This window comes from Schistocerca gregaria, chromosome 8 (assembly GCF_023897955.1).
Source record: "Schistocerca gregaria isolate iqSchGreg1 chromosome 8, iqSchGreg1.2, whole genome shotgun sequence".
Classification (NCBI taxonomy): Eukaryota; Metazoa; Arthropoda; class Insecta; order Orthoptera; family Acrididae; genus Schistocerca; species Schistocerca gregaria.
Genome location: NC_064927.1, coordinates 256,349,062 through 256,375,724, shown reverse-complemented (window position 1 = coordinate 256,375,724; position 26,663 = coordinate 256,349,062). Strand labels below are relative to the sequence as shown.

The 26,663-nt window shown below is 38.8% G+C and overlaps 1 protein-coding gene across 1 annotated transcript in view; it reads right to left on the bottom strand.

The window, feature by feature from the left end:
* Nucleotides 1-728: 728 nt before the first annotated feature.
* The window catches only part of LOC126285435 (cubilin-like), a 780,558-nt gene continuing 754,623 nt past the window's right edge, over nt 729-26,663 (bottom strand). Inside the window, exons 66-70 of the mRNA XM_049984824.1 lie at nt 25,797-25,962; nt 10,769-10,909; nt 9,553-9,659; nt 9,090-9,201; nt 729-982 (exon numbers count right to left, since the gene is read on the bottom strand). Coding sequence (XP_049840781.1) covers nt 960-982; nt 9,090-9,201; nt 9,553-9,659; nt 10,769-10,909; nt 25,797-25,962 — 549 coding nt within the window. The 3' untranslated portion in view covers nt 729-959. The remainder of the gene's footprint in view (nt 983-9,089; nt 9,202-9,552; nt 9,660-10,768; nt 10,910-25,796; nt 25,963-26,663) is intronic.

Below are 26,663 nucleotides of genomic sequence, written 5' to 3'. Positions count from 1 at the left end.
GGGGGGGGGGGGAGGGGGGGGGGGAGGATTACTAAGTTTTTGAGGAGCATGTAATTTTTTCCCCATTATCTGTTACTCAAATAAGTGACTGATGTCCCAATTATATTTTAGTGGAATGGCTTCTACACTCAGTTTCATAGTATAGTAATGATTCAGATAAGGTAGGAATATAAATAATCCAGCAACCGGCTGTAGAGTGTGTTAACTCTTGTACCAGAAGTATTTTTGAAGTTACATACTCGGTGTCAAGTGATCTGTTTGCACAGTATTTGTGTTGTTAAAAATGAAATGTAAGTTTTTACATTTCAATTCTGTGTATGATGTGTGTAAGCATAACTGGTTACCCTAACAATTGACAGTTAGACATGCTATCGTAACAACAGAAAATACTCAAAAGCAGCTGTGCAACACTGGCAACGAAATTAAAGAGAGTCACAATGAAATACAGCTTTTGGAGCTCTCCCTTCATGTAACGCAAAGGGGTGTCCTTCAAGTTACTCTCTGTGTCACATTATCTGTGTTCCTTTACAGATATGTATTTGTGTCATTAGAAATAAGAAATAATTCTGTATGCTTCCGTTCCTTGTGATGTATTTTGTGCTATGTGTAGGTATTACCTACAGATGTTATCTGCTGTAAGTGGAGATGTTTCTCAGATCTCAAAAGAGTTCTCATTACATTACTTCATCAATCTATTCTGATACAGATCAGACAGGTAAACAAAAACAGAACATTAAAGTTGTTTTATTACCAAGGTATGGACTAGAATATTTACAGTCTTCTTTACAGTAAAAAATTCTCAAATATCCTATGATAAAATACAGAGCTCTGTATATTGAATGTATGTACAATAATTACAGCGAGTTGTTGTTCATGAATTCATGTTCATGGAAGTTTCATATCATGATAAGAAGAAACCTCAGGACTCCATCCTCCTCTTATCCACATCTTCAGCACATTCAAACTGCAATTATTGTGGACTCTGAAACATTAAATTAGGGATTATGCTAGAAACAACACTCACTGAAGAAATACGTTGCATATCTGAATCTAAAGGTAAGAAGATACTTCAAACCAGATGAAATTCTTCATTGTATTCAAACAAAAAACAGCAGTAATGGACAAAATATGATAAAAGAAGGAACATATGGCAAGAAAAAGGAGAATGCTGTTACTGTCAATTCAGAATCATCATCTCTGGGTTTCAGAATTTCTGTTCCATTGACAGACAAATAGAAAATAAAGGGAAAGTAAAGAAAAGTGACATAACATAGGAAGAAAAGTCATTAGAACTCTGTATCAGGAAAGAAGCAACTGAAAAATCTTGTACACCAAATGATTTCATTCCACAGCATGTAATGTATATTACCATGAATCAGTCATATTCTCAACCTAAATAATTACTAAATTACTTCACTTTGTATTCTGCCTTGAAAATATGTGGAAAGACTAGATTCGGACTGATTTGTTTTTAAGGCAAAAAGCATATTTTGTAATTCACTTATATAAAATGAGCAGTTACTGATGTTCCTTTGTTGAGCGCACCACCCAACACAATGTTCTTCATTTCAATGACTGCTTCACAGCCTGTGTCATATGGATACTTCCCATATGGATCGTACCAGAGACTAAGGTTGTGTGTGTGTGTGTGTGTGTGTGTGTGTGTGTGTGTGTGTGTGTGTGTGTGTGTGTGTGTCAGATTAATTACACTTAAGAACAAGCATGAAAGGGGTTGAAATTGTGTTTGAGATACACCCAACGAGTCAACACTTCTGCAGAATAACTTTACATCTCATTAAATTGGCTTCTGTAGCATTTATCTTATCATGCAGAATGGTATCAGCAGGAGCACCAACATATAGTGAGATGTGATACGCCATTTCAGGGGAAATTACAGTCATGGCTATGTCCTTGTAGATGAAGAAAGGTGACAATGAAGTTAAGTCATTGTCTTATTTTATTAAGGCAGGAATAGTCCATAGTGCCGGAAATGCTATACTGTTATGTGCAGATGTTGCAGGTTTCCAGAGCACAAAATATCAGGTGGGCAGAATGACAAACGGGGCAGCAGCACTTCCACTTACAGAAGGGAAGGGAAGGGGAGGGGAAGGGGGAGCACCAACTCCCAGAATGTGCAGTCCAAAGATGTGCTGTGGCCACAGAGCAACAGCCGTGGATAATCTGTTAGAAACTATAAAAGCAGTGGAAATTATATAATTCTGTTTTTATTAATGAATTGTACAGCAGGAGATGAGGTCTTGTCTAGGACAGTTAGTTGAAGAAAGGCTTTTTGTCATTTAGTAGGTTGCAAAAGATAAAAACCTTAGCTTTAGACCACAGCCTAAACTGCCAGGAGAAGTAGTTTGATGTAACATAGCACTGCAGAATGGAGCAGGTGGTTTGCAAGGGAACAATTACAAGATAGAGGTGACAAATTTTTATTTAGTTCTGTTATGGAACATAGACCAGAAGACTATAAATCTAGATTTATTCCACAACAGGAGTGGGACAGGAACAGCTCATCTTGGTAACTCATTGAAATGTCAGGGTAAAATTGTGCCAAAAAGAGAAGGTGTATAAACAAATCTGTGGCACAGCCAGAGGCAACAGCATGGCATCCTCCTATGACACCCCGTTTATGGGGCATCTAGGGGAGACCTTCCTAGCCTCCCTAAATGCAAAATTCTTTGTCTGGTTCAGGCTCACTGAAAATGTCTTCATGATCTGGACTCAGGGCCAAGATACCCTATCTTCGTTCCTTCACAACCTCAATGTCATCTGTCCTATTTGCTTCATCTGGTCCTCAACTCAGCATGCCACCTTTGAAGATGTTGACCTCCTCCACTCAAATGGCTTCATCTGCACTTCTGTCCACATCAAACCCACCAACCACCAACAGTGCCTGCATTTTGATAGCTGTCATCCCTTTCACACCAAAAAATCCCTTCCATATGGCCTGACCACCCAGGGATAGTGTATCTGCAGTGACGAAAACTTCTTTGCTCAGTATGCTGAGGGTCTCACCAAGGCCTTCGCAGACAGACACTAACCCCCAGACTCAGTCTGCAAAGAGATCGCCTCTGACATTTCCCCTCACACCACCAATCCTCCCACTGCCACCAGGAACCAGCCACCCCAGACTGGAACAACTGAACCACACCCTTTGATTACCTAACGTCATGCCCTGAAATGGGAGGCATCCTACCCAAGATACTTCCCACCCATCCTAAAGTGGTGTTTAGTCACCCAACCTTCCTCCACAGCATCCTAGTCCATTCCTATAGCACTCCCACTCCCAGCACCTGTCACAAGGATCATATCCCCGTGGAAGACTCAGGTGCAAAAGCTGCCCAATCCACCCACCCAGTACTTTCTGTTCCAGTCTTGTCACAGGTTTACCCTACCCCATCAGGGACTGGGCCACCTGTGAAAGCAACCATGTCATTCGCCGCCTCTGTTGCAGTCAATGCACAGCTTTTTATATTGGTATGACTATCAACCAGCTGTCCATAAGGATGAACGGCCACTGCCAAACTGTGGCCAAGAGCAAAGCAGACCACCCTGTGGCACAACATGCTGCTGAACATAACACACTTGATTTCAATGGCTGCTTCACAACCCGAGCTGTCTGGATCCTTCCCTCCACCACCAGCTTTTCTGAACTGTGCAGATGGGAGTTATCCTTGCAACACAATCTCCACTCTCGTAATTATCCCAGCCTCAACCTGAGGTAACCACTGTCCCCACACCCTCACCCCAACAGTTTCCGCCATCTCTGTCCTATCATCTCCTCCCCATTCTCATATCCCACCACGTTTATTTGTGCCTTCTGCCAAAGCATCACTCCATCTTTCCCTGATCTCCTCTCCTTTTTTTGCTTCTTTTTTCCCCACCTCTGTGCCCCATAACCTCCTAATGTTGTACCTGTTGGCATTCTAGTCCCTGAACACTTCACCAGACAGCATTCATCTGTCTCCCCACCCACACACTACTATCTCATCCCTACTCCAGATTGCTGATTGCATCCCACATGATAGTTGCATTTTGGCCGGAGATGCTGGAGTTGGCTGCTTGCTTGTGTGTATGAATGACGTGTGTGTGTGTCTTTTACTGATGAAGGCATGTTTTGTCGAAAGCTTTATGTAAGTGCCTTTTAATTGTGCCTGTCTGCAACTTAATGTCTTCTTTACGGTAAGTTGCAGTCTGTCTTTTCTTACATTGTTGAAAATCTTATATAAGGAATATTTGTATTTTTTTGAATAATTTCTACTAACCCCGTTTTGTATGGGAGGTTAGCTTAGAAGAGAGGAAATAACAAAACTCTCTTCCTAAACTACAATACCTAGTTTTGTAAGAACAGAGAGCAACATAGTATTGTAACTAGAGATAAAGTGAATGTGTTATAGAAATGAAAAGATACTAAAGGTTCTAGAATCACACTGAAGTGTGCATATTAACCCTTTCTCTGCTACTGATATGCTTTCTGTATTCCATGCTGAGGGCAACTTTTTCCATGGCTTTACTGCTCACCAAATGCTCTTTACTGCTCACCAAATGCTGGTGCCTGCGCTAAAATACTGCATTACGGTCGATTTGAAGCATTAGGTGGAAAAATTTGATCTTTGCACATTGTACAGTCTGATACATTCACTCGACAAAGGACTGAACCAATTTTCTTTGTATGCCATAGTTGCTGCACTGCATCAACTGAAGTAAAACACTGAATGAAACTTTAAAGATTTTACAAAGGTGAAAATGTATTCATAAACTTTGTGTATGGTTAATTTTAGCATGCACACTGCAGTGAATTAAATGTAGGTAACATAGTGAAAAATTATTTAAAACTGAGAGCAGAAAATATCTCACTTTGTTCTCGAGTTACTTGGTTCAATATCCAACAGCCAGTTGTGCATGATGCACTCATTGCCATCCTTGCTCATCAAGAATAATGTGCTCATAATAATCCTCATATCTCATTAACATTTCAAGAGACCAAAATGATGCTGGCTGCAAATGACAGCATGCAACGAAGCATGTATGTTGTACGATAAATACTCAAAATTTTTTTATTCACTGAGATATGGAAGTAACTCGGGTATAGCAGTGAAAGGTCTGTAGCTCAGAACGCATACAGATGTCCATAGCACTGTAGGAAAATCAATGTGATGTGTGTGTACATTCCAACAGCAGTGAAAGGATTATATTCCTCCTTAAACGTGATTTTCTGAGGAAAAGTGACATTACAGCCTACAACATAATTTAATAAACTCAAAATGCAAAGTCATTTTAGACTATTTGGGTAAGGTGATAGAATGATTCAACTCATATGCTAGAGAATAATGTCATAAAGGTTGGTTATGCTCATTTAATTTAAATGTATTATGAAGAAAGTTTTCCTTTTGGGTTAAAAACTGTTCAAAATATCACAAGTATTAAGTTATTGTATAGAGTTAAGTTCCGTGACATTTTTCCTCTTAGTTGTGAATCTGAGGTATGACACGTCATTTCATGGTAATTATAGGTCATACCTATGCCCTTTTAAATGAGGAAAGGTGATCATGAAGTTATGTCCTCGTTCTATTTTAGAATTAAGGCAGGAACAGCCCACTGTGTAGGATATGCTATGCTGTTAAGTGCAGATGTTGCGGGTTTCCAGAGTGCTGTGTATCGGCTGGGTAGAATGATGGATGGTGTGGCACCATTTGCTAAAGGGGGAGGGGACCATCTACTTTTAGAAAGTGCAGCCCAAAGGTGTGCTATGATCATGGAACTTCAGTCATGAATAATCCGCGAGAAGCTACAAAAATGGTGGAATTCATGTTATTCTGTTTTTATTATTGAATTGTGTAGTAGGAGATGACATCTTGTCTTGTGAAATAAGATAAAGCTCTGTAAGGAGAAGAGAAAATATATGGAAGGCTTTTGTCATTTAGTAGCCTGCAGAAGATAAAAGCTTTTTCTTGAGGCTTTAGACTGCAGCCTAAACTGCCAGGGGAAGTACACTACTGGCTATTAAAATTGCTACACCAAGAAGAAATGCAGATGATAAATGAGTATTCACTGGACAAATATATTATACTAGAACTGACATGTGATTACATTTACACACAATTTGGGTGCATAGATACAGCAAAACAGTACCTGAAACAACCTCAGCTGGCTGTAATAATGGCCTTGATACGCCTGGACATTGAGTCAAATAGAGCTTGGATGGCATGTACAGGTACAGTTGCCCATGCAGCTTCAACATGATACCACAGTTCATCAAGAGTAGTGACTGGCGTATTGTGATGAGCCAGTTGCTCAGCCACCATTGACCAGATGTTTTCAATTGGAGAGAGATCTGGAGAATGTACTGTTCAAGGCAACAGTCAAATGTTTTCTGTATCCAAAAAGGCCCGTACAGGACCTGCAACATGCGGTCGTGCTTTATCCTGCTGAAATGTAGGGTTTTGCAGGGATCGAATGAAGGGTAAAGCCACGGGTCGTAGCACATCTGAAATGTAATGTCCACTGTTCAAAAAGCCATCAATGCAAACAAGAGGTGACCGAGACGTGTAACCAATGGCACCCCACAAGATCACGCTGGATGATACGTCAGTATGGCGATGACGAATACACGCTTCCAATGTGCGTTCACCGCGATTTCGCCAAACATGGATGCGACCATCATGATGCTGTAAACAGCACCTGGATTCATCCAAAAAAATGATGTTTTGCCATTCATGCACCCAGGTTCATCGTTGAGTACACCATCGCAGGCGCTCCTGTCTGTGATGCAGCATCAAGGGTAACTGCAGCCATGGTCTCCGAGCTGATAGTCCATGCTGCTGCAAAAGTCATCGAACTGCTCGTGCAGATGGTTGTTGTCTTGCAAAAATCTCCATCTGTTGACTCAAGTATCAAGACGTGGCTGCACGATCCATTACAGCCATGCAGGTAAGATGCCTGTCATCTCGACTGTTAGTGATACGAGGCCGTTGGGATCCAGCACGCTGATCCGTATTACCCTCCTGAACCCACCAATTCCATATTCTGCTAACAGTCATTAGATCTCGACCAACGCGAGCAGCAATGTTGCGATACGATAAACCACAATTGCGATAGGCTACAATCCGACCTTTATCAAAGTCGGAAACATGCCTCCTCCTGACACGAGGCATCACAACAATGTTTAACCAGGCAGTGCCGGTCAACTGCTGTTTGAGTACGAGAAATAGATTGGAAACTTTCCTCATGTCAGCATGTTGTAGGTGTCGCCACCGGTGCCAACCTTGTGTGAATGCTCTGAAAAGCTAATTATTTGCATATCAGAGCACCTCCTTCCTGTCAGTTAAATTTTGCATCTGTAGCATGTCATCTTCGTGGTGTATCAATTTTAATGGCCAGTAGTGTAGTTTGATGTAACATGGCACTTCAAAATAGAGTAGGTGATCCGAAGGAGAAGAATTACAAGATAGAATTTTTTTTATTTATTTCCATTTTGGAACATAGGAAAGAAGACTATAAATCAATACTTGTCCCTACCAGAAGCAAGACAGGAACAGCTCAATAGCACATCTGTGATGCATATTTCAGCCCATATAAACAAACAAACATCATTCTTCTGCATGAACACAATACAAGCACCGCCCTGTCCACACAGAAACCCTTTATGATTGGAAAACTCCTTTGTCGATGATAAAGTTTACCAAGTGGAAGACAATGTTGATAGTGACACCAACCACAATGCCAAAGGGCATAGTAAGGCACAACAGTAGCTATACACTGAGGCAAAGTTGACTGGTCACTACAGCTAAAATGGGCACTTTATTCAGTAAGCAGTGATGACAAAGGAGATAATGGACTTAGGAAAATTTTAAGCAACTCGGGGAGCATTATCCCTTTATGCAAACTAGACCATAATACAGAGCACACTGGCACAGCCACAGCAGTTTCAGTAATCATAAGGTAAGTCTGTGACCTCAACTTACAACACCAAGGCAATGAGTGAAACACAAGGACTTCACATTATGTATGTATCATTATTATATATCGTACTGTTGACAAAAGTTCAATCATGATAAAACATTGCACTATTCAATAAATAATATCTAACATACTCTATGAGTAATGGTTACTGGAGCATATGCCACAGATAAATAACTGGTATCAGAAGACACAGAGAAGAGAGAATTTGCATATTGATGTATATGGGCTGAAATAACTGCCACAGAAGCTGATTTGACACAACATAAATTTATTCTCCGCAAGTGTCTACCTGCTGTTCAAAGGCTATTCCAATCTCTGTCAGACTTGTTCTTCTGTAATGTTGACCTATTACTTTACACCACACTGAGGCTTTAAACTTATTTCTGAAATGCAATGTTAGAATTAATAGCATATTAAGAGTGGGCATCTATGTATGTTTGACTGTCCCTGCATTTTGCTCTTCCTCATTGATTCTGGCAGAATGACTAAACTGCTACAATCAGAAAATGCACCAATAATTATTGTTGCAGTTTCTTTTAAGTATTTTATAATTGCAACGTTCATTCAGATGACATGTGAAAGATACCCTAATGCAAACTTCCTTGGTTTTATCAGTGGGCCATGGCATTCAACCACTAATATACAAAATTGCTTCATGGTGACATAAATAAAAATGTCATGTGACTAGGGCCTCCCATCGGCGACTTGCGTGTCGATGAGGGTGAAATGATGATGATTAGGGCCACACAACACCCAGTCCCTGAGTGAAGAAAATCTCTGACCCAGCCGGGAATTGAACCCGGGGCTTTAGGAATGACATTCTATCACGCTAACCACTCAGCTACCACGGGCTTACTTAACAGGCTGTAAGTGCGGTAACGATTCTGCCTACTTATTTTATTTTTAATACATTCTACAGGATATTACTACACATGCAGTAGTCTGGACCAGAGAAAAACACATCTGGTTATGAAGGATTCATACAACAACAGAATAATTCTTATATTCTCAGGTAACAGAAGGGAGGATTATTTGACCAGTACGTCACTCCAAGAATAATTATGAAGTTATTATGCATGGCATTGGCATTAATAACGAACTATGTGTTATCAAAGTACCTGGGTGTTTTGCTATAAAATGTATGAACCATCCACTTCCACCATTATGAACACTAGTCACATATCGGACAACAGTAGTCGTCGTGGCTCCTTCAAATGGTGCTGGCTGATCCTGTAGAATCAAAAAGCAACAGTTTAAGTTTTTTCCTATTATATAAAGAAAGACAGCAGTAGCATTAAAATACTTCAAAGTCAATCACTCAGAGGAAGTTAAACTCTCTGTACAGTTCACAGATAGTAACACGAATGTACAGAAGTACCAACTTTGTGATTTAAAATGAGTATGTAATACAGTGGTGTTTCAATATACTGTTGTGATAGTAGGACTATGTTTTCCATACATAAACTACTAGGTCTCAGAACAATATTATAAACTAAACTTAAGTGTTCATGGCAAAAAGTACAAAATGTATATATTTAGTATATGTTCATTATTTGTATGTATAAGGATGCAGCAACTCACCTCTCCACAATATTTTGTGCGGAGTGTTTTTGCACCAGTGGCCTGATTCAAGTCATAGATCTCCAAAAAGTCTGTGCTGCAGGTTGTTCTTGAACCAATACTAAACTCTGGAAAGTATTGCCCATATACTTCAGTAAGTAGTCAATATTTTTGCAAAATACAGTCCTAATGTTGGCAAAATGTCTCAATATCTTTCTAATCAATGATAGGTGCCAGTCATACCTCACATGTAGCCATCACAGAAGAGAAACTTTATGAAGTGCTTGTAGTGGTAAATGGAGCAAAAACCTGTATATTAAATTTTGATATATGTCACAGCTTAAAGTGTTACTATATGTGGTTAGTTGGCATTGCTTTTTGACACCGTTATTATGCAGTTTCTTAGAGAAACAAAAATTCTATAAACATCATTTCTACAGCAAATCAAGAGACTTTATTTTTACAGCAAATCAATAGATTTTATTTTTAAGATGAGAATGTTGTGTTGTGTCTGTGACGATTACTTTTTTTTTTCTTTTTTTGCCAGGACGCGAAATGTGCCTCCATTTTACGCAATACTCAATGACAGATGTAAAAGCATGGAGGACTTACATTATGAGAAGCAGCCTGTGACATGTGGCCATACAGCTTGCAATACCTAAGTTGGCATGGAATGAAGACAATATGATTATGTCACATCTCAAGCTTTGAGGTATGTGAACTGGAACAATTTAACTGATCTTTTCATATTAGAAGATACATGAAAATAATTGTTGCTGAGTTGGACACTCTTCACTCTTGTTTCTAAGCTCCTAATAATGTATTCAGAATAAATCACTGTTAGAAATATGAAACTGGCAACTATAATAGCATAACCGATATGAGGAAGGTATTCATCACATTGTTTCTAATTCTAGAAATGTTCACATTCGTGGCACAATATAAGATTATATTGCTGAAATGATACTGCAAATATCTGCCAAAAACATCACAGAAAATGTATCTGACAACTCTTAGGAGAGAGGCCCTGTATATTTCATGTTCTATGTATGACATACCAGATTGCCATCTCTTTTCATTTACATGAGGAGTGAAAGAGACATGTGAAGTAATAACATTAAGATATAATATAGTGCCTCTCAGTAACTGAAAAACTTCTCACTATTATTATTATTATTATTATTATTGAGCAAAAACAAATATGGAAAACAATGCAAGTTACTAGTTTATTACTTACGTCTAAAAGTGAGATATGGATGCAAATTTTTAGGAACAGAAATCTCCCACTGACAGTCTGACATATTTCGGAAGTTTGTTGGATACATAGGGCTGCTGAATGTGCCTGCCGTGTTAAATAATTTGCCACCACAGCCATTACCTGGAAAAAATCAATACTTTTCATAGATTTAGAAATAGTTACAGAACTATAGATAACAACAATTCTAACAAGTAATGATTTCTTGATCTTGCTTTCCCATAACAAATTTATGTAAAATTCTGTCATTAAAGCCTTTTTAGAGATAAAAAATTCTGTAAACTGTCTGGACACAGAGCAAAATTAGGTTAATTTTAAAACTGAATTATAGTTTTGAGATGATGGAAATTTACACAATTTGCTTCTCTACTTCCATATTTTTCTGTATTACATTTCTTTAAACTAACAATTACGTTTTAATAACTTGTTACTTGTTGCCTGCATAAAATTCAACCACTGTAAACTCTACTTGAAGCATATATATAAATATGTAGCAGCTATGGAATGTGGAAGACTAGATGCAGGTTTTATAGTAAACTTGAAGAGTTTTCTGCAAAAGGGGGGGGGGGGGAGGGAGGGAGAGAGAGAGAGAGAGAGAGAGAGAGAGAGAGAGAGAGAGAGAGAGAGAGAGAGAGAGAGCTTGTGGTGAGAGGAGGAGTTTATTACGTGTATGAATATACTTGTCCATGCATCCTCTACTGAAGAATGAAAATAGGACTTCTTGTTTATGTATCAGTCCACTGCTTCATTTATCGATCAGTACCATGCGTGCTTATCTTTACTGATACCACTGCTCATATTCCACAGAAGATGCTTCATTTTCAGATTAATGTCAATTATTTGCTATCTATCAGGAATACTGCATACGGTTATTGATTTATACATTTATGTTAGTGAATTCACTGTTACATTTTATTCTAAGAGCATAATCAAAGCTTCAAACTAACTATTCTGTTAATCACCACAGTAAAAGAGAGATTAATTATTTTCAAATGGGTTCTGTGTCTTCACTAAGGATTACAAAAATGTTCAAATGTGTGTGAATTCCTAAGGGACCAAACTGCTGAGGTCATCAGTCCCTAGACTTGCACACTGCTTAAACTAACTTTTGCTAAGTACAACATGCCCGAGGGAGGACTTGAACTGATGGTGGGAGGGGTTGCGTAAGTCATGAGAGGGGCCGCGTAATCTGTGACATGGCACCTCAAACTGCACGGCTATTAGCGTGGCAAAGGATTACAAGTGAAGTCCCGTATTGTTTTTTACAATTTTTAACAGACACACAGAAGTGAACTGGGAGTTCAAGAAACTGCAAAATGAACTGGAGAACTATTAAATAAATCTGAGAAAATTTGTACTACCAATAAAAAACCCAGATTTTTTGTATGTTTCTTCATGAATGTTTTTCCTTTGGTGAAATGGTTTTGAGCACAGGACAATCAACTACAATGGGTATGTCTGCATGTTAAGTAAATAATATTATGATATTGACAATATTATGAAAAGTATAGAGTGCTACTTGCCATGTAGAGGAGACACTGAGTCAAAGACAGGTGCAATGAAAATACTGCTGAACATTAAGGCTTTCACCAAAAGGCCTTCTTTGGAAATAGAACACAAACACACATTCACACAAGCACAATTCACATGTACCTGGCTATTATCTCCAACTCGTGGTTGCCAGTTAGGCAGACAGTATCATAGGTCTGAAAATCTTTTATTCAAAAGAATCCTCATCAATTGCATGTCAATAAATGTGTCCCTTTCAAGTTTTAATAGTTTTCCTCACATTTTCCCCTAAATATTAATGTTTCACATTCATACAATAACAGACGTACCATATTGTTCAGTTTTCAACTTGATGTTAGAGAATGTTCTGCTGGATACTTCTAGACATGCATCTATTTCTGTAGCTGTTCTATTGTCCTTACTTTAAAGGACTCCCTTAGTATTGAAGTGTTCAATTCTCTTAAAGGTAAATCCATCAACAGTCAAGGGTGCTTCAGTTTGGTTTTCATACCCTCATTGACAAATAATCCTGTTTTCTCAGCAGTTTTGCAACTTTCTCGAAAAATTCTCATTAGTTATGCATCGTTAGCAACCCCAACATGCTCTGTTGGTGCTCCAAAAATTTTCACTACTCTGACTGCAATAAAATTATGCTACAGGTGTACCAGATAGCTTCAATTTGACATTATACATCCTCATATTATGCTGTTCTTGTCATTTCTGCATGATCTATCAGGGATACCAGCCATGCCTTCAGTTGCTGTCTCCTCTGCAGCATGTACAGGATCTATATTACTAAATGGCCATCCCAGTTCATGGTTAATGACTCCATTTGCAGGTAGTCTATTGAATGGCTACCACAGGCAGTAAAATTTGATTTTCAGTATTTTGCATAATTATTGACTGAATATAAAAATTTAAAATGCTACTTCTACATCTGCATGGATATTCTGCAAGTCACATATAAGTGCCTGGCAGAGGGTTCATCAAACCACCTTCACAATTCTGTATTATTCCAATCTTGTACAGTGCACGGAAAAAATGAATACCTACATCTTTCTATGTGAGCTCTGATTTCCCTTATTTTATTATGGTGATCATTTCTCCATGTATACATCAGCACCAACAAAATCTTTTTGTATTTGGAGGAGAAAATCACATTTGGAGGAGAAAGTTGGTGATTGAAATTTTGTGAGAAGATTCCACTGCATCGAAAAATGCTTTTGTTTTAATGATGTCCACCCCAAATCCTGTGTCATTTCAGTGTCACTCTCTCCCCTATTTTGCAATAATACAAAATGTGCTATCCTTCTTTGAACATTTTGATGTACTCCATCAATCCTGTCTGGTAAGGAACCCACATCGCCCAGCAGTACTCTAAAAAAGGACAGACAAGCATAGTGAAGACAGTCTCTTTAGTAGATCTGTTACATTTTCTAAGTGTCCTGCCAATGAAACACAGTCTTTGGTTAGCCTTTCCCACAACATTTTCCATGTGTTCCTTCCAATTTAAGTTGTTTGCAATTTTAATGCCTAGGTATTTAGTTGAATTTATAGCCTTTAGATTTGACTGATTTAAAGTGTAAACAAAGATTAATGGATTCCTTTTAACACTCATGCAGATGACCTCACGCTTTTCATTATTTGGGGTCAATTGGCAAGTTTTGCACCATACAAATATCTGTTCTAAATTGTTTTGATGTCATAATCTACTCATTAAGAGATATAATCTTGTGTTGGAGGTTGAATGCAACAAGACAAATATTACAGTTGTAAACTGTGTATATGTCTTGAGGCAGCGTAACTGACTATGCCCAAATACCCACATTATATTCATGTAGGATTTGAGAATGAGAGCACTTGCAACAAACTTTACACATAATTTCAAACTTTACAAAACTTTTTCTTGCTGATTTCTGCCCCCCCCCCCACCACATACACACATACAAAATGATGAAAAGGAAAAAGTTTGTTGCTTACTACATTTTTGCCTTCATGCACTAAAACTTCAGCACCAGGCACGATGTTTTAATTCATTGCTTCTTTGCTACTAACTCCCTTCACAACACATTTTGCAGACAGTATCCACATATATACCAGTAAAGTTACATAACTGAATGGCACAAAGCTTAGGAGATATGATGTCACAAACATTAAGATGCTTGAAAAACCACATATTCCTTAAAATAATGCACAAATTACCCAGACCATATTCATCCAATATTTGATCATGAAAGCACTCACTGACTTGCAACAAACTTTTAACATAATTTCCAATCTTTTCTAAACTTTTTAATATGTTAACATTTGTATTCAAAAGTCTGAAGCTGTTTTACACGTTTAAAGAATTGAGGGCTTCGTAGTGTATCATTGCTCACCCACTTGGCTGTGAGTGCTGTGTCATCTTGTGTTAGCATCCGACACAGGGACTCATGGATCAAGAAGAACTCATAGCATTATACTGATCCCTTGAACCAACAAATTTGAGGTGTTGTCTTGCATAGAAAAGGAAACTGAGCCAGTGAGATTAACTTCACAGGTTACGGAAAATGTTCTGTGTACTCTGTGTGCAAGCAACTGCGGATTGTTGTACACATTGAAACAAAATTTGCCCGTCATTTGCTCACAGAGGTCATACTTAAATCATTCCAGTAATTAACAGGGAAGGTTGAGAACACCATCCTTGCTCATGGAGTTTCAACGAAGCTCACAATATGCAGCATAGCTCCAGGAACAGTTCAGGGGCTCCTGTTTCTGAGATAAATGGAAGGCCTGAACCAAAGGCTTTGAAGGTTCTGAGGCAAGTTTGGCCATGAATTCCTGGACTTGTACCATAGGGCTGGAAACTGTCCAGTCCCACTAAATGGGTCAGGGGTGCACTACAGTTTTTTTATAGCAGATAATGACAGCTCTGATAATGATAGCTGTAGCTGACTTGGAATAATCTGTGTAAGAAATACCCCCCATAGGCAAGAGTATTAAAATTGTATTGCTTAACTGCCAAAGTGTTTACAAGAAAGTAACAGAGTTTGAAGCACTTTTAAATAGTGGTGATCACATAATATTATGTACAGAAAATTGGTTAAAACCTGAAATGATGGTGGTTAAAACCTGAAATTGATGGCAGTGAGATTTTTGGGAAAATATAAGTGCATACCAAAATCATGTTGGTGTATTTGTTACAGTAGACAAGAAAGGCAAATCACTTACAGCAGAAACCGAAGGTGCATGTAAGACTAATTGGGAAAGACTCAGTATCATGGGGATGGGCATAAACTCATCATTGGATCCTGCCACCTACCACCATCCTCCCCCCCCCCCCCCTCCCTCCACATGCACACCAATATGTAACCAGAATCATTAGTTCACTAGTACATCATAAGTTCCACAATCATGCTGTAATCATCAGGGGAGACTTGAATCATCAAAAAATCAATTTGAATAATTTCCGATTTGTTAGTGGTTGTGCAACAGGATGTCATGAGAAAGATCACCCAGTTTCTTCTCTGAAAACTATCTAGAACATATATGGTGAGTAGCAACTTTCCTTCTCGCAGTATTGCTACATTCCATCCAAGATTTTCCAATGTTTGAACTATCTAGAACAGATAGTATAGAATCCCACTCATGATGGAAGTACAGGGTGTTTCAAAGTTTTTGCACCACATGTTGAATGGTGGGAGATCACATCACAGGAAACAACTTTTGTTACAGACAAAATATTCTCTGGTAATTCGCGGTGATGCTAGGTGTCTTTTTATTGTTGGTTATGCCTTGAAAGACAGAAGGGCATAGGCACTCTGCAACAAGTGTGTGCAAAATGTGTTGCCTATAATCCAGTCACCTGTGCCATTAAAAGCTGAGTAAAATTACAGTTACTGATTCAGTTTTGACGATGTCTTTCTCCACTTACAGACTCACATGCTTACAGTTTTCCAGTTAAAATAACTTTATCAATTTAATGACTTAGGATGTATGCAGATGCAGCATATCGGGTTTGTATAACCTGATTTTTTTTGTGAAATCTTGTAGTCCCAGGGCTGGTAAATACAATTTCAAAATATCGCTCACTTCTTCTTACATTTTCTCCTCATAGCTTAGCAAGAGAAATGTATACCAGGATATCATCATCAGGAGAAACAATACTGACATTCTACAGATTGGAGTGTGGAATATTAGATTCCTTAATCAGGCAGGTAGGTTAGATAATTTAAAAAGGGAAATGGAAAGGTTGAAGTTAGCTGTGGGAATTAGTGAAGTTCAGCTGTGGGGGGAACAGGACTTCTGGTCGGGTGAATATACGGTTATAAATATGAAGTCATTTAGGGGTAATGTATGAGTAGGTTTAAAATAAATAAAACAGAATGCAGGTGAACTACTAACAGCATAGTGAACACATTATAGTAGCCAGGATACAAAGGGAGCCCATACCTATCACAGCAGTACAGTTTTATGTGCCAACTACATCTCCGGCTGATGAAATGGTTGAAGAGGTGTATAATGAGTTAAAAGAAATTAATCAGATAGTTAAGGGAGATGAAAAGTTAAGTTGTGATGGGGGACTGTAATTCAGTAGTTGGACAAGGAAAAGAAGGAAAAGTAGTAGGTGAATATGGTGCAGGGGAAAGGAATGAAAGAGGAAGAGCATAATTTAATCACAGCTAATAATTGCTGCAATAATCATGGAAGATGGCTGTATACATGGAAGAGACCTGGAGACACTAGAAGGTTTCAGATTGAGTATATAATGTTAAAACAGAGATTTAGGAACCAGATTTAAAATTGTAAGACATTTCCTGGGGCAGACATGGACTCTAAATACAATTTGTTGGTTATGAACTGCAAATTACAACAGAAGAAACTGCAAGCAGCAGCGGATCAAGTAGGTGAAAAGATGAGGGCAAGTATAAATCCTTGGGTAACACAAGAAATGTCAAATTTAATTGATGAAAGGAGAAAATATAAAAATACAGTGACGGAAGCAGATGAAGTCCCATTCCACAACAAACAGTCCCTTCCCTTGGCAAACAAATCTGCTCCAGTCCTCAATCCCTGAACCATTACACCAACAACCTGAAAACAGCTTATGCATCCCACAACTACCCTCCCGACCTGGCACAGAAGCAAATAACCAGAGCCCCTTCCTCATACCCTCAAACCCAGAACCTCCCACAGAAGAACCCCATAAGTGCCCCACTTGTGACAGGTACCTTTCCAGGACTGGATCAGACTCTGAATGTAGCTCTCCAGCAGGGATACAACTTCCTCAAATTCTGAGATCCATTTCATGAAATCCTCCCCACTCCACCAAGAGTGTCTTTCCGCCGACCACCTAACCTTCTTAACCTCTTGGTTCATCCCTATGAAATCCCCAAACCACCTTCCCTACCCTCTGGCTCCTACCCTTGTAACCGCCCCCAGTGTAAAACCTCTCCCATGCACCCTCCCACCACCACTTACTCCAGTCCTGTAACCCAGAAGGTGCACATGATCAAAGGCAGAGCCACGTGTGAAAGCACCCAGGTGATTTACCAATTGACCTACCTACACTGTGAAGCTTTCTATGTGGGAATGACCAGCAACAAACTGTCCATTTGCATGAGTGGGCACAGGCAGACAGTGTTTGTTGGTAATGAGGATCACCCTGTGGCTAAACATGCCTTGGTGCACAGCCAGCACATCTTGGCACAGTGTTACACTGTCCGGGTTATCTGGATACTTCCCACTAACCCCAACCTATCAGAACTCCGGAGATGGGATCTTGCCCTTCAATATATCCTCTCTTCCCGTTACCCACCAGGCCTCAACCTCTGCTAATTTCAAGTTGCCGACGCTCATACCTCACCTGTCATTCAACAACATTTTTGCCTCTGTACTTCCACCTCAACTGACTTGTCTGCCCAAACTCTATGCCTTTGCATATGTCTGCTTGTGTCTGTATATGTGCGGATGGATATGTGTGTGTGTGTGCGCGAGTGTATACCTGTCCCTTTTTCTCCCTTAGGTAAGTCTTTCCGCTCCCGGTGTTTGGAATGACTCCTTACCCTCTCCCTTAAAACCCACATACTTTCGTCTTTCCCTCTACTTCCCTCTTTCCTAATGAAGCAACTGTGGGTTGCGAAAGCTTGAAATTTGTGTGTGTGTGTGTGTGTGTGTGTGTGTGTGTGTGTGTGTGTGTGTGTGTGTGTTTGTTAGTGTCTCTATCAACACACCAATGCTTTCGTTTGGTAAGTTACATCACCTTTGTTTTTAGATATATTTTTCCCACGTGGAATGTTTTCCCGGGTGATCAAAAAGTCAGTATAAATTTGAAAACTTAATAATCCATGGAATAATGTAGATAGAGAGGTAAAAATTGACACACATGCTTGGAATGACATGGCGTTTTATTAGGAGAAAAATAAGTAAATAAATACATGGCGCTGGACAGCAAAAGTCAGTGACTGCGTATGACAATCATGTATAAAAGGAGCTTGGTCTCCCAGGTCCCCAGACCTCAGTCCATGCTATTATTGGCTTTGAGGTTACCTGAAGTCGCAAGTGTATCGTGATCGACAGACATCTCTAGGGATGCTGAAAGACAACATCCGACGCCAATGACTCACCATAACTCCGGACATGCTTTGCAGTGCTGTTCACAACATTATTCCTCCGCTACAGCTATTGTTGAGGGTCGATGGTGGACAGATTGAGCATTTCCTGTAAAGAATATCATCTTTGCTTTGTCTTACTTTGTTATGCTAATTACTGCTAATCTGGTCAGATGAAGCGCCATCTGTCAGACATTTTTTGAGCTTCTATATTTTTTTTTTTTTTTTTTTTTTGTTCTAATAAAACCCCATGTCATTCCAAGCATGCATGTAAATTTGTACCCCTCTATCTTCATTATTCCGTGATTTATTCAGTTTTCAAATTTATACTGACTTTTTGATCACCCGGTGATCAGTATAAATTTGAAAACTGAATAAATCACATAATAATGTAGATAGAGAGGTACAAATTGACATGCATGCTTGGAATGACATGGGGTTTTATTCGAACCAAAAAAATACAAAAGTTCAAAAAATGTCCGACAGATGGTGCTTCATGTTACCGGAATAGCAATAATTAGCATAACAAAGTTGTTCCATGACAAGCTGAGAATCCTGCAGCAGGAGGATCGAAGCTATCAAGAGGAATTTGCTTGACAAGAGAAGGAGCGATCTGAAACCCATGTTGTCATACTAATCTCCATGCACAATAGCAGTAACAAAAAATGATGTATGTAAATTTACAAATGTTAAATGCTGAATATGTGTTTTCAATATTGAAGGTCTGTTTATATTAGTGTCAGTTAAAAGTTCACCCAGAATATGAGCACTTTCCGGTGGTTTTCAGATATTCTTTCAAATTTTTCCTTTTAATTACTTTCCAGTTGTTGAGATACATATGTTTTGAGATAAATGATCCATTTTATCGTTACAAGAAACTAATGTGGCCTTTGTTACATTTGTTACATGTCCGTGAGATTGAAACTATTGTTAATAGTTTCAATCTCACGGACATGTAAAAAATGTAACAAAGGCCACTTGAAGGAGTAAATTAAAACTAAATTATTCCTGCAAACGAGACATGCTGGGAATGCGGATTTCAGTGGTTGAGGTAGGAAGCTGCTAGCTGTATGCTTATATGGCTGCACTTGGTGCTGCCTCTCTCGCAGTAAATAATCTCTTTGCCTTCCAATTAATAGCCTTCATGGAAAGTGCATTTCTCTATAAAAGACAAAAATCTGTATTAAGTCCACATTAAGGTGCACAATAATTCTTTCAAATTCTGTAAGACTGTATCAATGGGACTGTATCAGAGAATAATTACGTTCATTAACGAAAACCCACATAAAACTGCTTTCACGGAAAAGTACCGATACGAACAAAATTTCATGTTTAAAATTTTTTCTTTTCATAATTTCTGTTCACAACAGAGTCAAGGGAAATGGCCATAGTCGAGAATTCATTACAAAATGCAGTATGCCAAGATGGCAAAAATCTGAGCTTGGCAACAGATGAAAGTAACGCGCCAGCTCGTGAACTGGCCAATAGCTACTAAAATAACAAAGTTGGCGTCACAATATTAAGAATTGATAACATTGGTGATATAACTAATCATGATCTCACTTTTATGACACTCAATGAGACAATTTCTCAGTTCCCGCCAGGAAACATTTTTCCAAATACTGAAACTGAGGCGCACAACAGCAAAAAAAAAACTTCCTCTATTTGCTCACTACGTTGCAAGCCCAAGAGTAGCAAACAGTTCAAAAAAAGCAATGTAAATACCAGTGACACCCACAATTTGTCACAACTCATGCAACTAATAACACAACAGTTAACACAACAGCTTAAAAAACAACAGGAATTTCAGGAAAGTATAGGGTGACAGTTTGTACAGCAAAATCTGGCATTTAACGATTTCAAGAATGGTATAAGTCAACAGTTCAGTGAGGTGAGCAAACTATATGCATTGCATTATCTGACGAATTATCCGCTAAGTTCACAGAGCTTGGTAAACAACAAAAATAGGAAACAATTACCAACACGAAAAGGTAACATCCATGGATTGTAAACAGGAACAACTTGCAGGTGCGTTGCAAAATCTTAGTGAAGCATATTCTCAAATTCAAGAGATGCAATCCCAAGTGGACATGTCGGTAAAAAGTGTGACGAATGCAGTCAGTGAGCTGCAAGATGTATGGTAAAACCTACGCACAGAAATACACAAGTTGAGTTTAAGAGTATTAATTAAGTTTAGAGACAGAAAACACAGAGATAACTTATGTGCGGATGTAAAGGAAATGACTGAAAAAGCTGAAGCCGGGATGCTGGATAAGGGCAGCGCCCTTGCTGAAAAAGTAGAGTCAGAATGCAAAATTTATGTAGATACTGTGGAAGAAGCTTTAACAGAGAAGGAAAGTCAACTTTTAGCAAAAATAGACTCAGGTTTAAAGGAAGCAGAGGAAATGTTATGAGACAGTGTTGCTGAAACTACTAACATTTCAAAACAACATATGACAGAAAACAAACCTATGCTTTTAGAGAAGTTAGATACCTTCACTGGTTACCCACAATACGGGGTTAGCTCATCGAAGGAAAATAGCGAAGGTTGCATAATGCAACAACACTTGCCGGCAGTTGCACTTGTCGAGCAAGTGCTGTTGTCAAGCGGTACCTCACAAACGAACACAAACAGGCCTGTCACTGACACCACAAAGTGTTTGTCAACATTACTTGCCAATGAAGGATTACTTAGGCATCGACAATTCCCTATTTTTACTTCTGAAGGCACAAGAACACACCCTATGGTCTTTATCAGAGCATTTCAAAATGTTTCACCTCAAACGTGGACCGAAGTCCAGAAAATTAGATTTGGTTTAGGATACACACAAGGTGACAGTCTCCTATGGGCTACGGATATGGCAGAATGTCGCCACTACTATGAACATTTTGAGAGAGCATTTCTAGATGTGCTGAAAATTTTAAAGAGCCACCTTCCTGCCCACATTAGGGAAAATCTCATTACCATTCTGGAACATGATACCAAATACTTTAAATCTGTACTGGACTATATACATTTAATATATGAAGGGAGACCAGCACAACTGAATCCTCTTAATATGCCGATACTGACACAGAGATTCATCGACCAACAAGTAAACAATGGGTTTGTAGTACAACAAGGATTGCAACCTTATCCCACCCAGACCTATGGTAATGGTAAAGGTAGTCACCACGGCAATGGAGAAAGCCGTAAATAAAAAGGTGTCTATAAAAGACATGGGCAAAAATTTATCAAAAACAATTACACTGGGCGAATAGCATATGGCCAGCCTGTACAATATGTAGCATATGGCCAGCCTGTACAATATGTACAGACACAAGCTTCTGGCAATAATCAACCGATTGTTTGGCAAGCACCAAACTATAACAGACAACCGAAAATCCACAGACAATGGATTTCAGCCAGCAAAGTAACACACGTATGCCGAATAACACACAAAGGCAAAGAGAATTTCAGTGTTGGCCTCTTAGGACAATAATTGGTGTAACAAAACACCAAGGGTCAACATATTGGAAGTTATGCCTAACCTATAGGTCAATGCCACAGTGATGCTGGAAAATGTGAACCGGTCATGGTAGGCCCCCATTCTGTGACCTCAGAGGGGAGTTGGGGCATGAGCTTGATCGACACTTGCTTTATCAGATATGATCTTGGTATTGATGTCAGAAGTGATCTGTATCAAGATAATGAGGGTGCACAGAAAAACTTCACAGAGGACAAGGTACAAGCTACTATTAAAGCCAAAATATCTGGCCTTGATGTACCTCTTATGCTTGACACAGCGGTTACAGCTAATTTGATGTCCAGGGATTCTTTCAAGAATTGAAGAAACGTGGATGTATAACTACACTGCCATGTATTATGTTTGAGTATAATGACTCTTCTGGAGACTAGAAAGCTACTCTGTAGGAATCAGCATGGGTTTTGAAAAAGACGATCATGTGAAACCAAGCCCGTGCTATTCGTCCATGAGACTCAGAGGGCCACAGACACGGGTTCCCAGGTAGATGCTGTGTTTATTGACTTCCGCAAGGCATTTGATACAGTTCCCCACAGTCATTTAATGAACAAAGTAAGAGTATATGGACTATCAGACCAAATGTGTGATTGGATTGAAGAGTTCCTAGATAATACAACGCAGCATGTCATTCTCAATGGAGAAAAGTCTTCCGAAGTAAGAGCGATTTCAAGTGTGCCGCAGGGGAATGTCGTAGGACAATTGCTATTCACAATATATATATAAATGACCTTGTGGGTAACATCGGAAGTTCACTGAGGCGTTTTGTGGATGATGCTGTTTTATTTCGCAAGGTTGTAACAATGGAAAATTGTACTGAAATGCAGGAGGATCTGCAACGAATTGACGCATGGTGCAGGGAATGGCAATTGAATCTCAATGTAGACAAGTGTAATGTGCTTCAAATACATAGAAAGAAAGATCCTTTATCATTTAGCTACAATATAGCAGGTCAGCAACAGCAAGTAGTTAATTCCATAAATTATCTGGGAGTAGGCATTAGGAGTGATTTAAAATGGAATGACCATATAAAATTAGTCATTGGTAAAGCAAATGCCAGACTGAGATTCATTGGAAGAATCCTAAGGAAATACAATCCGAAAGTAAAGGAAGTAGGTTACAGTACACTTGTTCGCCCACTGCTTAATACTGCTCACCGGTGTCGGGTCCATATCAGAAAGGGTTTATGTAAGAGAAGATCCAACGGAGAGCAGTGCACTTCGTTACAGGACCATTAAGTAATCGCGAAAGCAGTGCGGAGATGGTAAATAAACTCCAGTGGAAGACTCTGCAGGAGAGATGCTCAGTAGCTCGTTATGGGCTTTTGTTGAAGTTTCGAGAACATACCTTCACCGAGGAGCCAAGCAGTATATTGCTCCCTCTTACATATATATCTCGCAAGGAGACCATGAGGATAAAATCAGAGAGATTAGAGCCCACACAGAGGCATACCAACAATCTTTCTTTCCACGAACAATAGGAGACTGGAATAGTATGGAGAACTGACAGAGGTACTCGAAGTACACTCTGCCTCTCACCGTCAGGTGGCTTGTGGAGTATGGATGTAGATGTAGATGTAAATGCCAGTGTAAAATTGCAAGCTACAAACTGCCACTGATCTGAAATCGAGAGGAGTCAAGATACAAGCCTTAATTCCTGTTCAATTAGGACAGTTTTCTGTATGATGCAATTTTTTGATACTAGAGAAAATTATAGTTGATTGTTTAATCATTATGGATACATTTAGGACATACCAAGTACAAATTGATACAGGTAAGGGCCAATGTCATTTTACTGTAAATTGATGTAAAACTGAAATTACTCAGAACCTTGAAGTTCAATAGGTAAATCCCATATTATGTTTGTCAATACATACGGTGACGGACAGTCATCAGCAGAAGAAATAAATGTCTACACAATAAACACTAAGGTAAGTGAATCAAAGTGCTTATCTAAAGAACAGCAAGCAGAACTTAGGGAACTGATACTCGCTTGTATACATGTATTTAAAGAAAGGGACCAGGTATTATTAAGGATTTTGTGCACAAAATGGAATGGTTATTAATATCTCAAAGGAGAGGGTATGCACCCATTTGTACACCTCTAAGTTGTACATATGTATAATAATATTAGATTTAGGATGCTGGAGAATCACATTCCAGAATTTATGTTGTTAGCTGTTAAGGAAAATTTTTGTTTATTTTTTTCCCTTGTATGTCACCTGTGCAAACATGATAAGGTGGGTGGAAGTAACAACAAAGAACTTTACTTTTATGTGTCTAGAGACGACAACACTTTAAACACAATGCTTTGCCTAGCAAGTAGCCCAGTTGTAAATGAATAAACGAACTTGTGAAACACATGTAGCATGCACTGCAATACACAACTTGCCATGAAGTTAGTGGTAACAAGAGCAATGCAGTGCATGCACATTGGGGAGTAAGTTAGTCAACAAACCGCAAGCGCTTGCCTGCCAAACACAGCTGAAATTGTTGGAGCATCCACAACAAGCAAACCCTAAAAACAAACAAACCATATGAGCTACAGGCTGTACTAGCATTTTTAAAACCTGTTGCATAAACTGGGAGAGTCTGTCTACACAATACACACAAACAAAGGTAAGCTAAAGAATTACATACACAGAAAGGGAATCCTAAACTATGAGATATTTGCTGAAGTTGTGCTACTATGTACATTTTACCTATATATTTATAAGTTTAAGTATTGAAGGTACACGCACTAATTATATGAAGGGGCCTGAAAATCCTTGCTGCAGGGAAACAAGCAAGTACAATACGAGTGGTGAACTGTATAAGATGTCGCACCACACTTATAATACACTTTATCTCTCAGATTTATAAGGTACGTAGAGATGTACACATGACATTGATTGAGTTTGTGATAGCACGACTGCACACTAAAGTAAATGAATACATGGTTTAGATATATGAAAGAGGTATTAGTGAACATCGTACCGCTATACACTTCTCTATGAAGATTTAGTTTTAAGTTAGTATTGAATTTTTCTTTGATGGAAAGATGCATTGACATGTCCTAAAGTGAAGAAAGATAAATGCTTGTCGAGTGTTAGGTACCATATAAACATAAGAAAGGGCCACACCGTAAGTAAATATAGTTGTAAGTTTACAATATGTGTGAATGTGATAGTGTGAAATTATGTGTAGAAGAACACAGTTGCAGTACGTAGCATATCACGATGCTGAACTAAGGTGGAGCACTACCAAACAATCAAGGGGTCAAAACCCAAATACTGTGAGTGTCGACTACTTATTAAAGCATCAAACAACAGTCTTTTATGTGTGTGTTATGCTGCCACTTGGTGAGTAGATTTTTTATCTATGCAATTAAATAATAATATTACATTGTTACCTTTATCAGTCGTCGTGTATGTGAGATCAATATTAGTTACTGAGTATGTAGTTTGGCGTGTCAGCTGCAGAAGCAAAAGTGGTCCAGAAGAAAACACAGGATCAGGTAATTTGTAGCCACACATAGTTGACAGTAATGGAGCAGAGCTTGAACCTCCATCATACACCTGTAGAAATAAGTAATGCATCACAACCAATTCTAGGGAAAAAAAAATTTAAAAAAAATGTGTGTGTGTGTGTGTGTGTGTGTGTGTGTGTGTGAGAGAGAGAGAGAGAGAGAGAGAGAGAGAGAGAGAGAGAGAGAGAGAGAGAGAGAGAGAGAGAACTATTCAACAATAATTTGAAAAGGGTGGATTGCTATTCACCATAGAGAAGGTAGAAGAGATGTTGGGTCACAGACTGACAGCGAAAATGCTGCTAAACATTTAAGGTCTTGGCCAAGAGGCTGCCTTCTGAAGTAGAAAACACTCATGCAGAACAAGTTATGTGAAAGTGTGTGTGTTTTCTAATTCAGAAGATAGCTTTTTTGCTGAAAGCTTAAGTGTTTAGCAGTTTTTTTCACTGTGCTTATCTGTGACACAGTGTCTCCTCTATATGGTGAGTAGAATCTATCCTTTGCATAATATTGTCATTATTCCATCCTGGACTTCCCATTATTTGATTCTACATTTATTCACATTTCTTAGTTTTATATCAACAAAACATTTCTTTGATATCGCCATCTGAATTAATGCTATCTTTATCTACTTTCAACCATAATTCCACAAGTGATACAACAAAAAACATTTTAAAAATATGAAGAGTGAAAGTCTTCGACGGGTTCAAAACAATAACTGAGAAATTAAACAGAGACTTACATTTCAGATTA